The sequence below is a fragment of the Hippocampus zosterae genome, chromosome 2, assembly GCF_025434085.1.
Source record: "Hippocampus zosterae strain Florida chromosome 2, ASM2543408v3, whole genome shotgun sequence".
NCBI lineage: Eukaryota > Metazoa > Chordata > Actinopteri > Syngnathiformes > Syngnathidae > Hippocampus > Hippocampus zosterae.
Genome location: NC_067452.1, coordinates 19,040,719 through 19,057,274, shown reverse-complemented (window position 1 = coordinate 19,057,274; position 16,556 = coordinate 19,040,719). Strand labels below are relative to the sequence as shown.

At 42.1% G+C, this 16,556-nt stretch overlaps 2 protein-coding genes across 3 annotated transcripts; one reads left to right on the top strand and one right to left on the bottom strand.

The window, feature by feature from the left end:
• Positions 1-357: 357 nt before the first annotated feature.
• LOC127595767 (transcriptional regulator QRICH1-like) lies at positions 358-7,385 on the top strand. Of its 2 annotated transcripts, none has more exons than XM_052057528.1 (12): positions 358-583; positions 1,661-1,944; positions 2,028-2,108; positions 2,175-2,312; positions 2,399-3,166; positions 3,943-4,120; positions 4,185-4,339; positions 4,416-4,530; positions 4,796-4,904; positions 5,102-5,250; positions 5,339-5,429; positions 6,286-7,385. In XM_052057528.1, exons 2-12 carry the CDS (start codon positions 1,690-1,692, stop codon positions 6,470-6,472), a joined length of 2,226 nt encoding a protein of 741 aa, XP_051913488.1. In that variant the 5' UTR covers positions 358-583; positions 1,661-1,689; the 3' UTR covers positions 6,473-7,385. The 2 variants fall into 2 exon arrangements, with proteins under 2 accessions (XP_051913488.1, XP_051913487.1); XM_052057527.1 differs by having other exon boundaries at positions 2,399-3,181.
• A 418-nt stretch (positions 7,386-7,803) lies between these two features.
• LOC127595776 (receptor-type tyrosine-protein phosphatase eta-like) lies at positions 7,804-14,924 on the bottom strand. Its single transcript, XM_052057553.1, has 11 exons — positions 14,772-14,924; positions 14,355-14,433; positions 11,232-11,331; positions 10,914-11,004; positions 10,759-10,832; positions 10,541-10,675; positions 9,358-9,480; positions 9,083-9,243; positions 8,838-8,973; positions 8,145-8,206; positions 7,804-8,026 (listed from the first exon to the last, which is right to left on the bottom strand). The coding sequence occupies exons 2-11, from the start codon at positions 14,357-14,359 to the stop codon at positions 7,849-7,851; spliced, it is 1,065 nt and encodes a 354-aa protein (XP_051913513.1). The 5' UTR covers positions 14,360-14,433; positions 14,772-14,924; the 3' UTR covers positions 7,804-7,848.
• Between the last annotated feature and the right edge of the window lie 1,632 nt (positions 14,925-16,556).

Sequence of the window (16,556 nt, the reverse complement as noted above, 5' to 3'; positions counted from 1 at the left end):
GTTTGCGTTGTTGCAATGCCATTCATAAAATAAATTTTGAAAAAAATTAAGCGACAAAAAAATTCCCCGCACTGGTGGAACTGGGAATGAATCCTTCATTGCCCGGACCTTGGCAAGAACCACTCGAATTGTCCTAGTATCTCAATGAGACGACCTTAAAACCTTGAGATGCCCGTGAACCACTAAGAACAACTGTCTGGATTATCAAGCTTTTAAGGTAGACCGCTATCTAGCCTTTTCTTTGTGCAGCCCAAGTCAGCGTGTGGCGTCTTTAATGAATGCTCGCTCGGCGCCAATTCCTGCGAGAACATGCGTTCGTAATCCCGCGAGAGCAGGCCAGGTTTACACTTCGCGTGCCCATTGGTCTGGAGGCGCTGTTGTAAAATGGCGCCCAGCGAAATTTAAGTAGTCAAGAAAAAGGGGGGAAATCTGCTTTCAGCTTTAAACAAATTATAAAAAAGAAGAAGCCGAACCGCCATAGGGAGGCAACACAGAAAACATTTGCTTCCTTGACGAAAAAGAAGCGCCGTTTCGCGGCTAGAAAAGCGGGCGGCCCGAGACTCGGCACCGTTGAGGAAGAGAGGTAGCTAATGCTAACGGTCTGCAAAACCGTTGCCTGTTAGCGAGACCGCTAACAGAAAAACACTCATTTGCATATCGTCACAAACATCAAGATGTCGCGCTACCTTCAGACTGTCCCCCGTACGAGGAGCCAGATGCAAACGATTGCGCTCGCTACATAAGCCATATGTGGCTGTGAAGCAAACATGCGGCTATTAGCCGTACGGATGGCTAAACTGGCGTGTTGTGTAATCAGTTACAAACAATATTACATAGAGCTCGAATGTGTCCTATCAAGCAGTGAGAAATAACTGCTCCGTACAGCGGGTCTAGTAAACGTTTATTTCAGTGGCTGCTGTGCCGGATTTGGAAAGTGAGCGCGCTTTTGTCCCCAGCTCGACTACGGGTACTTTGAATTAACCCTTTCGTGTTCTCCTACGATTTTGTGAGAAGGCGCAAGACAGCAAGGGTGCATACCTGACAGCAACTGCAGATGAGTCTACGATCACAGTGTCACATTTTGTCCGAGTTGAGGTTTCTAGATTCCAGTCTAATTTGATTTGTCATGATTTTTTGGCATTGCGAAGTAAGCATTGCTGTCCCTCTTTACGGCCGTCACTTTCAAATTTAGAATCGGTAAGGATGCTCAAGGCAAAGCAGCCATGAGTTGTCCTCTCGCTCTTGGCTCACGTACTGAATAAAACAACTGTCGTGGATACCCCAGTGTCCATGATCTTATGGCCCACATTCAATGGCAAAACTGTTAGTTTGGGTTTGAAATAAATCCGATCCTGGAACCTTTCTGAAACAGGCTTTGTATGTCCAAGATGTTGTATGTGTTCAATGTATATTTTGTTATATTGTCAACGTTGATAGAGTGACTCCAGTGCCTTGTGTGTGATTGGCCACTTCAACTGATTCTGATCATGCGGGTATTAATGTGTGTTAACATTAAGCCATTTCCTATTTAGGTCGTTAGCCACCTCATCGATCTAACTATCAATGACTCATGTGGATTTAAACTGGAGCTTATATTGGGAAAATGATCGTTAACATATTTCGCCAATAAAGATGGTCTTTATTCTCAATCTTTCCACAGCTTCTCTTTTATAAAAACTGTGGGCAACCATGAATAATTCCCTGGATGGCACGAGCTCCTATGAGGAGCTTGTCCGTCAGAAAGCTCGGAGTATCCCCCAGCATCGTATGAAGGAGTTCCTCGAGTCCTTGGCCAGTAAGGGTCCAGATGCACTGCAGGAGTTCAGCCAGCAAAGTGAAGATGTTACAACCACCACCACAACCATGGTGTACCAGCAAGATGCCAATTGCATTTACACAGACAGCACTGAAGTAGCAGGCTCGCTTCTGGAACTGGCGTGTCCGGTAAGACTAAATGCTACACATTGATTTGAACCTGATGTGGGAGCTGGCGCCATCAGAACTGAGATGTCTGTTTTTTTGTGCAGGTTCAGGTGCAAGTTCAGCCGCAGCAGCAGATCCAAGAGTCGACAGCTCAGCAGGAGAATGACGATCAACAAATTATACAGGTTGGTCCATTTTCTCTTTTCATGCATCACTTTCAATGTTGTTATATTGCTGTGATTATGCATCAGGTGCAGATTGGCCAGCAGCCAGGTCACATGCTAGGTCAGGTCCTCCAAGTGCCCTCTGGATCCCATCAGCAGCTTCAAGGTGTGACAACAGCACAGCTGATTCAGCCAGGGGATCTCACTGAGGAGCAACAACAACAAGTATGAACGTTTACAAAGACACCCCTGATGTGGCATTGACAATTACACTTGGCATTCAGCAGATAAAATGTGTTTCTTTGTGTTAGCTCCAAGCCCAGTTGGTGGCGGCTGTTGCCGGTGGACAACAGATCCAAATTCAAACAGTGGGGGCCCTCTCCCCCACTCAGCAACAGGAGAGCGTTGAGAGGAGGGCTCCGGGAAGCACATCCCAAGGCGCAGGTGTCCTCCAGCCTGCCAAGAAACGGAAGGTGGACATGCCCATCACGGTGTCTTACGCCCTACCTGGTCAGCAAGTGGCAACAGTCTTGGCTATTCCACAAGGACAGGGTCAGCAGCAGAGTTATGTCTCCCTGCGACCAGACCTCCTAACAGTGGACAGCTCCCACCTTTACAGTGCTACAGGCACCATCACCAGTCCGACAGGGGAGACCTGGACCATTCCTGTCTATTCTGCCCCTGCTGGGGCCGGAGGTCGGGAGCAGGTCACACACATCGCCATCCCCCAGGAAGCCTATGGAACTGTGCAGGTCGCCGGGAGCAACGCTACAACCATGACCACTATGCCCACACAAGTCGCTGTGGAAAACGACAAATTGAAAAACTCTTCCAGTCAAAGTCAGACAGCTCAGGCCGTTTCCAGCATAACAAGCACCGCAGGAATGGGGGGACAAGAAGAAGTGGTGCACACGTTGGCTGCAAACACACTCTTCCCTGCTCAGCTGATGAATGGAAATATCCACATCCCAGTCGCAGTGCAGGGCTACTCCAATACTACACAGTCACTTATCTGGGACCCGCAGCAGCAAGTGCTACACACACAGGGACTAACAGGGCAGGATGGACAGCAGCTACAGGTACAAGCTGTACAGGTACAACCTTCGTTGCAAGTGCAGTAGATATGAAAAGTCTGAACACCTCCGTTCAAATACAATGTTTTGTGATACGAGAATGTGTGTCCACACTCTTATATAGTGATCTGTCTGTGTTCAGAATTAGCCAATAACATTCAAACTCTTGTTAAATAGGAATCAGCACATACCTGTCACCAGATGAAGTGCCACTGATTAACCTCAAATACGTTTCTAATGCTCTGATAAGCTCTTCTTAACTTTTTTGCTTTCTAGCAGATGCCTGGAGGTTTTATGATAACACAGGGTGCCATATGGAACTATTTATTCCCCAACCTTATGTAATGCCCCCTAGTTCCAACTGAAACAAAGCAGCCCCAACGCATGATATTGCCACCACCACACTTCATTTTAGCTATGGTGGTGGGTTTTTTTTTCTTCGAGCTGGGCAGTGTTGTGTTTGCACAAAACATTAAAAAGCATTTTAAAAAATGTGGTCAAAATGAAACAATAGCTCTCAAACACCCTTGGAAAGAATGCGTTATGAACAGCTTGAAATAGCAATCAGCGCTGGCACAAAACCTTCAGGCTTCCACGAAGAGGAAAACCACTATCAGGAAAAGCCTACAAGAACATATGAACTGTATTTGGAATGAATTCTGGGGAAAGTTTTGAACATACAAGCAGGGGTTTGTTGACTTTTTATTTCCACGATATAAACGCAAGAGTAACATTTCTTGGCATAAACTGGGGAACTGTTTGTCAACATACCATATCTACAGGCTCAAGCAGTTGTTACAGAAGTTGACGGACAAGGCCAGCAGCAAGTGCAAGTTCAGGAGCTTCTGCTCCCCGCCACTCTCAAACCAGATGAGGGGCTGGATGTGTGGTGCGCTTGGGCTCAGCGGAAAAACGCAGAGATGGATAAATCTGATCAACAAAAACTGGCTCCAATTGGCCGTAAGTTAATGACACGTATTGGTCTGCCTTTCCATCAGTTAAGTGAGTTGCCTGTGTGTTGTAGGACGGCAGGCGCTACGCTACCAGGAGGACTTAGTGTCGTGTGCTGTGGCTGAGCTCTGCATGGGTCTTTCGCTAATGACCATAGAGGCCCGCGGCCTGGAAGGGGAGCCCTATGAAGCGGACGTCCTTTACTATGTTTTTCTGTGCATACAAAAGGTAGGCTCCCTTAAAATACATTTGCCGCCTCTGTGTTTGTGTGGACCGCGGTTAAATCCATGCTCTCATCTTGCAGTATCTGTTTGATAATGGTCGCGTGGATGACATCTTTTCAGACCAGTATTACACTCGCTTTGCTCAAAGTTTGCACCAGATTCTCCAACCCTGGACGCCGTCTATCCATCCGCTCGGTGAGAACAAAAATATGTACCATATTCAAATTTGCAGTGGGTCTTTGTGTTATTAACCTAGAACTAAATTTCCCCTTCTTTTTTCCTGTTGGTATGCAGTATGAAATAGTAAATGTACAAACAACTTTGGGGTTATTATTTAAATCTATGTGAATCTGTAACCAAACAATTCCTCAATGACTCTACTCTTTCCATTTTTTTGTGTTGTAACTACAGGCCTGCTGTATATCCATTTAATCATTATTCTATTTATATTCCCGTCCAGGCTATATACTCCCCAGTCATGTGACAGAGGAGATGCTATGGGAATGTAAACAACTTGGGGCTCATTCCCCATCCACGTTGCTTACAACGCTGATGTTCTTCAACACAAAGTGAGTTGTCATGTCATGTCATGTCATGTCATGTCATGTCATGTCATCACACACACACGCACGCACGCACAGACACACACACACACACACACACACACACACACACACACACACACACACACACACGCGCGCACACACATACAGAAGTCGAGTCATTCCTTGTTTGTGTAAGACCATCATTTTAAAATTTTAAACAGGTATTTTCATTTGAAGACAATTGATCAGCATCTAAAGGTTGCCTTTTCCAAAGTTCTGAGACACACCAGGAAAAGCCCAAGTAATCCCAAAGATAAGAGCACCAGCATCCGATATCTGAAAACAACAGAAAGATTCATTGGCCAGAAAGGTAAGACATTAACAGTTCACAGATTGGTTACACACCCTCAATCAAGCCATGCGTTTAAAGGTTAACAAGATTGTAACTGTTTATTCAGTCACAGATGACATGTACTCAGAGCAGCTTGAGGACCCGGAAAATCCTCTGCGATGCCCCATCAAGCTGTATGATTTCTACCTCTTCAAATGGTAAAGAATACATTCGAAACAATACATTAGTGACTTGTTTTTAAATCGAAATGGGAACTGGTCAATGCAATGTAATCCCCTTAAATCCCCCACAATATTTCTCGACTTTAATGCAGTGGTGTGTTGAGATCGTTTTTTAATTTGTGACCATACCAAATGCCATTGATCTTTTGCAACCCACCTAAAGAAAAGGAATGTTTTTAATCAGAGGAATGGCCCCTGATAGTGTGCTCTTATAAAAACACTTATAATATTAATAAAATAGAAAATATCACAGCTTTCTTTCTCAGATTTTATGGTATGATTTTGTTATGCTTATACAATGTGCGCATACATTTTGTCAATCGATCACCAATTTTGTGCAGTAAACGACATGCTATTTCTTTCTCTGAGGCGTATTAAGAGAAAAGGCTAACAATGTCATTAAAATACAAAAATAGCTTTCATTCTAACATTTTCAGAATATGATTTGGACACTGCAAATACATGTGCACATAAATTCAGGTCTGGATCAATCACAGTTTTCAGACGTAGAACATTTCATAGACCTACCATATTCTGGAGGCTAACATGTTGGCTGCATTTGCAGATGAAGGGATGCCTTTTATTTGTCAACTGTGAGACTGTTCTATGGTTAAGGGATGTATAAATCAATTTGACTTGACTGCAATCCTCAAACATCAATCAGTACAGTATGTTTTTTTTGTCATGAAACAATAATGTGTTTTTCTGAATAAAACTTTGGAAAATTTGGATTGGTAGAGCAATATCAAGCAACATTTAATGAGCATGTTTTACAGACCCAATAGTCATTAACAGATGCCTCGTGTAATTGTCCCAATGTATTTGTCTTCAGTCCGCAGAGTGCCAAAGGACGTAACGACACCTTTTACTTGACTCCGGAGCCCGTCGTGGCTCCAAACAGCCCCATCTGGTACTCCACTCAGCCTATCCCAAAAGAGGAGTTGGAGCAGACGCTGACCCGTATCCTTGTTGTCCGTGAAATCCAAGAGACCATCAACATGTCAGAGAGTGCGCACTAATTGGACCGAAGGAAAAAGCCACATGAACAAGACTGCTTCCTTTTCTTCACCCGGCCTTTGATTGCTCACTTAGTAGTAGTTCTCGATCCTCTCACGTACTCTCCTGGGTATGTATGTGTTCATATTATTATGTCTGGGTACACACTATCCTTGTACATGTGAAATGCACATACAATCAATGCAGGCAATTCTTTGTCTTATTCAAAGGAATTATTGAACTACTCTGCTATTTTGTTCCTTTTTTTTTTGGCCAAAGGATGATTGGACCTGATCTCTCTGGTATCATTTGTACCTTATTTTAACTCTGGGTCTTTTTTGTGTGTTTTTTAAATCATTACTCTCTCTCGGTTCTTTATATGCTGTCCAGAAACAAAACTGTAATATATTTCTTTGCTGATTCTCATGGACATCCTCCTTCCATCTGTCTTCAATGAACATCTTGGCCGTAATGAGGCTGGGTGTGGTGTGACGTCTTTGTTGGTTTTTCCCGCTTTTGGGTCTGTTCACCCAAGGACTTGGAAATTAGGGGATGCCAGTTGCGCTACAACAGTTGATGTCATTGACTGTTGACTGGACCTCCCCAACCCCCCAAATGGAATAGAAACGTTTCTGAACACTCGCCACACCATGGACAGGTGGCAGCAGGAGCAGTCCCGGGTCGCCCGTACTTCAATACATCACCAAGCCTAAAATGATTCTGCAATTTATTAATTTGTTTTTTAAATTCACAGCTTAATATATGAGTTGGAAGACTCAAACAAGTGACACAAGCCCTTAATGTTCTATAGTGTATAATACTCTACTCCATGTATCAAGACTGGCTGTGCCTGGGGGTGTTTTGAAACATGAACTTTTTTTTGTACAGCTGCTATATCATGTTTTTGCCTTTCCAGTAAAGTCCAGTGTCAGTTCTGCACCTGCATCCTTAAGTACTACTAGCCTGCATTGTGTAATAATAAAATACTGCACAATGATTTTTCAATACAAAATTTAATTGAGAAAAAAAAGTCACAGTATAAAGCTGACGACATACAAGAAAGACCAGCGGCAAACTTTTGTGACAGACGAATGTGCGGTCGGAGCCGCATTGTTCGCTTGAAAGTAGTCCAGCATTTTGAACAGGTTTGTCCTGCCTTTCGGGTTTGTGTTTTTCTCTCGCCTGGTGGCAGGTTGCTTTGGTTTTCATGTGATAGAGCAGGAGTGCAGTTGCTGCATTGTATGTAGCTATCTTTTCCCAAAATGGAACTATAAACATGATTTGCCCGTGGGCAGGGGTACCATCCGGGATTTGGGGCCTTCTAACGGTGGTAGTGTGTAAAAAAAAAAAAAAATTAACGGGGCCCCTTTCAGTCAATGGCCCCTTAGCCCTTGCGAGGTCAAAAGGCATGTGGGCCTGGATTCAGCTGTGATGAAGAGGGTAGCATTCTCTGCAGTAGCTTCCTGGGTTGTAAAATCTGTTGCAATGTGCTCTGTGCTTGGCCCGGTGGAGATTTCCGTCTATGATGGCGCTTTCTCCTCCTCAGCTCTCGGTTTGTGTGTTGTAAGGGGGTTAAACTGTTCAAAATTCAGAATAAGGTAAACGGTCATCAAATGTCAACTCATATTCCAGGGAAGAAACATAATTTGAATAAGTTTGCTACTCATGGCTCAAGTACTGCTTCTGTTTGCTCACCAAGATGACTTGCCACCACTCAGCCAGTATAGCAGACACTGGTGAACGAATATGTACTGCTCCTAATACGTAAAGAGACAAGAGACAATTAACATTTTAACAAGCCTCCAATCTCCCTTCAATCAACTAATAAGTCATCATGAATTGGTAAATTTATTCCTAAAAATCAATGTATATTTTACAACATTTCTCTTGGTCGTATCTGTGGATGCAAGATTTATTTTTTCTTGTCCAATCAGATTTCAGCCTTTATATGTTGCCATGTTAGCCCATGTAAAATATAGCAACGGGACTGTTTCTTAACTATCCGATTTCAAATTCTCCTCACAATTACATTTTTCCATCCTCTCGTTGGTTCGTCAGGGTAAGCCAAGTAGGACTAGCAAAACAGTTTGCACCCAATAATACATTTAAAAATAAGCATCTCTGGCTACTGTGTGATGTATTTTATTCAATTGTTGTCACATTTTGAGATCAATATTGATTGTGCTACACTTATAGTGATGGTACTAAGGGGGGAATTAGGTTAGATAAGTTCCAACTGAAGAACCAAGTTCCAAACTTCCACTTGTCAATATTAACAAAGATTTAAATGCATTTTCATTGTTGCACACTTTGCTTTTGATCTTTTCTGCAGCAACTGTGTGACTACATATCAAATCGTTTTGTGATCCCCCCCGCCTGTGGGTTTACCAGTATCTGAACCATCCCCATTCGATGTAGTCGTAAGTCAGCCACAGCAGCTCGTATATTGGGCCGGATGCCCCTCACGCACAGCTGCATCAGCCACATCAGCGTGACGAAGGTCCCCGATCGGCCTACACCTGCACTGATATACACAGCACAGATGGATTGTAAACGGTGAATAAGTAAAAAGCCTCTGGATGGCAAGGCAGTTCATCATGCTGCCAGCATGATGATATTGCCAGAGGTCAGACCTGCAGTGCACAACAGCTGGACCCAAACGTGGAATGGCGTCCAAATGCTGCCGCACGTGATCTGTAAAGGCACAGAGTGAGGATGGGTCTCTGGGGATGCCCCGGTCCGGCCAGGATGGATAGTGGTAGTGTGTTATGTTATGATCTGTTGGACAGTCTCTCTAAAAATAGAAAAACACAGTGAACATAGTTTGCGTTATAACCTGTGCGAAAGGCATGCACCTCAGTTAACAGTTGGTGAAAAGTGGCAATTGGGAAGACAAATTGCTTCTAACCTGTCTGAGGTTAATGGTGGACATAAAATAGTCTGGGCCTTGTTTCCGAGCCATTGTCGTGACTTGGAATGGTCCGTGATAAACCGTTCCTGGTTCCAGAGACCAATACTCATCACATAGAACCTGCACCCATAGAAACAGTTGACTTGATTATACATTAAGTGAAAGTATATGTATGTTAAGCTTGCCGGAGTGATAGATGATGTATACCGCCTGGACAAAAAGTCAACATGTAGCTTTAAATAAACAATTTATATGCAAATCTTCACATGTATTTGGTACAAGGGATGGCACTTGATAATTGTATATTTAAAAAAAAAGGCTACTTTACAGATTTCATTTATCACGGGCTCTTTTTGGAAAGTAACCCCCGTGATAAACGAGGGATTACTGTACCCTTAAAATGTGATAAGTTGTTACTGAGCTCTATTAATCGAACTCATTTTTCAACAGATTGGGCGCCTTAGATGATTGTTATCCTACCTATACGTCTGTATTCCTATAGTGTCTGTGTGTGAATAGTCGTTATTTGAAGGACTATCACTCCCCAGGTCGATGCTAATATTCCATTAGCATGTCAGTGGGATGCACTGTAAATTGATTTTAGCACTGGTGATTACTTTAAAAACAAATCATGTCTTATGTACAATGTGTGTAATTTTGTTGTCAATTTAGTTTAACTGTAAACTTCGACTGGGGTGTCATATTTTTCAGATGAAGAGAAGTCAAAATGTAAATCAAGATCAACTTTCGACCAAGAGCCCAGCCTCGTATGTAGTGTATGTGGACAAGCTAGGTCACACAGACAGGTAGGAGAAAAGGTTTGCCGCGCTTGCATCAGCATCTCGTGTTAAGATGTATTTTATTGAAAGGTTTAATATTGACATACAGTATATTGTTTTTGACCTGCTATATTGTAGTGTAGAGGTTTGGAGTTGTTTGTTTCTTGCTTTAGTTAGCCTCACATATGCAAAATATCTCTTTCTGTTCTGTAATGCCACAAAGTTATATTCATTTTTGTACATTATTTTATTGTTTAGACGTGATGGTGTTATTAAGAGTGGATTAGGTCACTAAATGACCCAGGTCCGAAACTCACTGCCCGTCACAATGTTTAGGAATGTATTTATTGTAAACGGATATCTTGATACACACACGTCAACGTCGTCAGAGAGTATCTCACCAAGTCCCTGTCTCGCAGCGCTGTCACCATGACGATTATCCTGACATTCTGCTCCCAAACCATTCTCCAGAAATCCTCCATGGTGTTGCGCATGGGAGCCTGGGTGCAGATGAAGTCTCTCTCAGATCCTCCACCCTGCATGCAAATGTTGAGACATCCGTGCGTCTGTGTAAACCACGCTATCATATTCTTTTAGGCGAGTGTGAATGAACTCTTACGGGGACAAAATTGGCATTAATGTAGTCAGAGTTGGGGAAGTTTTGAATGGACAGCCTCACACGGCAGTGGTCATCTGTAGGAAAAACCGTGGTTGACAGAAAGAAAGACCTAAACACTGCTAAACAAACTATAAAAAATGATGTTCAGCACTTACATGGCAAGATGTATGGGTATCGGTTCTTTTCTCTGTTAGCCTCCAAGTCCGCCGTCCTGGTTGGAAGCTCTTTACCAACATCTTTCAGCTCCTTTACAAGTATATCAATGAGATTTTTGTTCGAATCCAGTCGATGGAAATGTTTAATATTTATAGTTTTCATGCTTGAACTTAATTTATCAAATAATCACATCCGTTCAAATGTGTTACTTATAGAGCATTCCTAAAAGAAGCAAATGGGTGTGCAACGAAATAAAATTTGACCTTTGCCAAAGCAAAGGTATTCTCTCCTCGGAAATATGAAACAAATGTTCTTACCTCAAATTCATGCTTATAGCCCCTGTTGTCACAAGCAGAGAGGGCCTGACATGTCGACTCAAACTCTCTCAGGATCTCTGCTCTTGAGGCGGTCTGCACTCTGCAAAACAAACCCGTCATTAATATCATCTTCACATTCACAGCGATCAAAAGTCTACACACCCTTGCATAAATGTAGTTTTTTTAATATAAAAAATGTGACCACGATAAATCATTGCAAAAAAAAAATCACTCATTTGACCTATTGCCTGCACAACTCAATTATATGACTTAAAAAAATATTTTTGAAGGTGGAAGTAAACGGTTGAACAAATGCACACACCTTAAAAGAGGGGATGTGTCTGTTTTAAGAATTAAACAATCAAATACTGTACAATCTCATTTTAAATGCGAGTCGACACAAAAGTGATTATAGTTCATGAAAATTAATGCAATAACAGCCTAAAATTGAGAAAACCTAATAATCAAATAATAATGAAAGCGCTTTATTAAAAAAAAATCAACACTAACTGAGGGTACATCTTAGAATTATAAAACTAACTGAAATTAACTACAACTATATCAATGTTTTTTGTCAATTAATATCATACATGAGCTCTTGAGATTCATTGTATTTTGGTATTGCTGTACCGCCATACAGAAGAAAGAAGGTCAACCTGTTGTTTGAGAAGTGTAGTTTACATTACTTTATGACACAATACGAAGTGACATTTTTTTTATGTCACTTGACAAATACTCCTTCCATCCATCCATTTTCCAATCTTATCCTCACAAGGCCCATGACCATGCTAGAGCCTATCCCAGCCGTCATCGGGGAATAGGCGCGGGTATACTCTGAACTGGTTGACAGCCAATCGCAGGGCACACATAGACAACCATCCGCATTCACAGTAACACCTAGGGATTATTTCGAGCGCTCCATTAACCCAGTGTTTCTCAAACAGGCTCCGTCAAGGGGGGCGCGTTTGACCTCGGGGAACATGCCTTTTTATTTTTTGACTGTCCTAAAATAACATTCAGTTGCACCTCCACTACGTTAGGGGGCAGTGGCGCTCTCTTTGGCAGAGTTTGCGCAGGGAGCATTCTAAGGGAGGAAATAAGACGAGGTGTATGTAGCACAGGGGTGCCCAAACTTTTTGCATCGAAGATCTACTTTTCGGTCAACTAACCTCCCGGGATCTACCCTTACGACACACGCACACACACACACACACACACACACACACACACACACACACACACACACACACACATGCACGCACCCACACGCCCTGATGAGAAACAGCCTGAAAATGAGGCATGTGACACACTTTTGCAACCCGTTACCTACTGTAGCTCACACGTACCGTTTTAAAGTGCTTCCCTGGGCCCTCCTAGATTCCTATTCTTTGCCCGTGCCCTCGGTGAATTGTACATGAAGCAAACTCTGAATGAGAATAATGACGATAAAAGATAGAGCGCAACAGTTCTGATCACAAGCTGCAATTGCAGACTGCTTAGAGCTAACAGCTTCCGGTGATGTAATCACGCGCCACAGTAAATTCAAGATTTATCTGCTTTATTTATTCTTTAAATATTTTTTTGGGTGAAAATGAGACTGATAAGATGGATGATCAGGGTGTAGTGTACATTAACACACAAAAATTATTACTAACATGTATAAAGACACACAAATGGTTGGTTGTTTTTTTTCTCCTCGACACTCCTCGGATCTACTTGGGACCTGTCTTACATCTACCGGTAGATCAGGATCGACCTAATGGGCACCCATGATGTATCACTTGGCTTCACTGTGACTACGGTGGCAGACGAGGAAAGATCGGTGAGTTTACTGTGTCTGCATATGTTGGTTGCGGACAGCATGAAGCTAAATAAATTAAAGCGCCATTTAAAGACATTACACCCCAATCACGCTGATAAGCTGCTCGACTTTTTTGTCCAGCGAAAACATGCCGAATATTGCCAGCAATCATGCCGCTTTGTGACCGCTACTTCAGTAAACTGAAATACAAGTCCCGGCTACAAATTGAGCAGGAGCCGAGAGTTACTGTGTCCTGCTCCAAACCTCGCTTCGAAAAGCTGTGCATTTCAAAACGTGCTCATTGTAGCCATTAATCCAGACATTTTTGATTAAGTTAAAAGAAAAAGCACAAATACTTTTATATATTTTTGTTTCGCTGATGAAAGTTTTTAAAAAATATTGTTCTCCTGAGATAATGTTGGTGATTAGTTTGAATGCATTATTAGTTATTGATTTTAGATAATTTTATTTTTCAGTCTTTGTATGGTTAGACATGGTCAGTCAAAAAATATTTATAGTTAAATTAAGGATTTAATGTAATTTTAGAATTTCAGATGCACTTTAAATCTTTTCTGTTCCGGTTACTAAAGCTATTCTTTGTTGTAAGTTGGTCCGTATTTCTTTGTTTTTTATTCTCTTATACGTTAATAAGGATACAATGTCATGCAAAGGTGTTCTTTTACAATTTTATAGACAAATGATACAATTTATAGTTGTGGGGGGGGGGGGGGGGGGAGGAGATGTTTTCCTCTTCCTAGTTTTTCCTAGTATTAATTGAGAATTGAGTGAGTAAAAATTGAGAATTAATTGAGTATTAATTGAGAACCACTGCATTAACCTATGGTGCATGTTTTTGGAATGTGGGAGGAAACCGGAGTACCCGGAGAAAACCCACACCGGCACGGGGAAAACGCACGTGCACAGTCCACACAAGAGGGCCGGAGCCGGAAGAGCTTTCACGATAATGCTGACTACTATTTGTAATTGCTCTTCCACTTTGACTAACGCTCCAGTTCCCGTTTAAAACAAATAGCCCTGAAGCATGATCCTGCCGCCATCATGCTACGTCACCTACTTTGTGGGTATGTTGTTGGCCAGCAGAGTTGTGTTTGTACCAAACATGCCTTTTAAAATGAGGGCCAAGAAAAGTTCAACTTTGGTTTGCTAGGACCGCAGCACATTTTCAGTTCATGTGTCGACAAGTCTATTCTGAATGTGTACTGCATGCATGTGTGCGTGAATGTGATTTTACTGACAATAGGGGAAAACTGATCTTTCGAGCATTTTCTGATAACTATGGAGTGAAATTTTACAGGCCTGACCTCATGTTTCTTCTTTAATGTGGAGCACTAAGTCAAGCAGGATGTTGAAGAATGGTCATTACCAGGCTCAGTCTTGATGCTGTAAAAAAGAAAAAAAACATTTCAGAACGTACACTAAATTGCCGTATGATGAAATAAGAACTGGAAGCAGTGACTGTACTGTACAGTTCCTGTTTCCCAGTTTTTCTCCTCAATGTGTTCATGTATTCAATTGTGTTGATTTAAAAGAGAACATATGAGGTTTAGCTCCTCATGTCTAGCATAGCCTTGTGTTGCACCCAACGACATACAGCACAAGCGTGACGCTCCAACAAGAAGAAAAACCTGCTCCAACAAGTTTCTAACCCCAACATTCAAACACGGGCACAGTTTCATGGATTACTGGTTTCATGCGGTATCTATAGAATAAAGATTTACCTTTGAGAACAATGTGTTCCTGAGGCTTTCTAGTGTGCTACAGATCCAAGACAAACCAGCATGCTGTTTTGCGTCTGTTTTTAATAATTTTCCCAGGGTGGCCTGGAGTCCAAGGCAAGCGGTGAGAAGGGTGGAGCCACAGGGTGGAGACTGGAGCTGTTATGAAATGAAGAGGCGCACTGTAGTCTATTGTATATCATGTGCCCTTGGCTATTCTTCATCATTCTTTGTATTTGATAAGCAAGGCATCTCTTCTGGGGAAAATTAGTTGTTGTTCTCAAGAACTTATTTCCCCAAGGTTAAGCCAATTATGCACATTCGTTCCAGACACAGTTTATTGTACTGTATAGTCGTAGGCTGATGTGCTCAGAATGAACATCTTCATGATCAGTTTCATTCTGTCATAGAATAGCAAACAGTATTGTAGTATCGTGGTGCTGAGGCCTCAGTCACTCCTCAGTAATGCTACTCATGTGTGCAACAAAAATCAAACACAAGCTCGCCCACTTTCAAATGGCTACATTTTCCGACATTAATATGTCCAAAGCCAAACTCATTCTCACAGTCAGAACACAGAAACCCAAAGAAGGCCCAGGTACCAATGCACCACCTGTCACTGCAATAATTCAAATAATGAGCTGTAAAAATTATGCGCAGAAGAAAAACATCTTTCTTTGTTGTTGATGTAACGAGATGGCAAATAGTGATTATATTGAATTAAAAAAAAATGAATGTATCTGAGCAGGCGTGAATGTTAATGAGTGATTCTCATGGTAACATCATGAGTGTTTGAAGAACAGACTGTAACCTTGCCTATTTTAAGACTTAATGGAGTGAGAATAAAGAGGAAGACTGAGAATGGTACTTGAAATGGATGGAAAGTACATTAACACCCTATGCACTTCCCTGCCCCCTGCTATAAACTGTGTATGTGTGAATGTGTGTGTGTGTGTGTGTGTGCGTGTGTGTAACTTGTAACACAACCATCATGAAAATAGCCTCGTGACATATGAAAGGTGATTATTGACAAACAGATTCTGTAACCTGTACAATGATTAACCAAGCAAGACGTTTAAATGTAACAATATACTTGTGTTAATGGCTCCGCCCACTTGGTTAACGGAGGAATTTGACGATCCTTTTTTCACCACCGGGCATAATTTACAACGTGTTGTTGCAATTTTTCGCATGTCCATTGGATGGCAGTGTGAGTTTCCCTGATGACAATCAATTTCAAATATTTTGGAGGCGACCAGCTCATGCAGGTTCAAGTGGTTGGCAGGCAGCCAAATGCCAGCAAAAAAATAAAAATAAAAAAATAAAGCAGTCCTACATAATGCTGAGTACCTTTTTCCCATGTCAACACTCTTACACTGACTTAGCTCCTGGTAAAATAATCAGAGTCCATGTTGCTCATATGTTAGTAACAAGAAAGATTTGTTTTGGTTTCAGTGTACAAAGAATATTAATTCAACTCGTGACGTGTACCACATTTTACCATGGAGCATGCTGTCTTGCATGTGCATCTTGAATATGTTGCATTGAACCAGCTGGTTTTCTCCCATCCTCTCTTGTGCACACACTGCATCACTGTGGAGGTGTGTTTGTGTGTGTGAGTGTGTGTGTGTTTGCTCCAGTGATGATGCGATGATGGTGACTCATCGCTGATTTGTGTGTGCCGTATATAAAAGAGAACAGGAGAGGCTGTATATAACGGTACTATTGCCTGCACAGGAATACTGCAGTCTCATATAGCAGCAAATTTTGCTGTACTTTCCTTTGCAA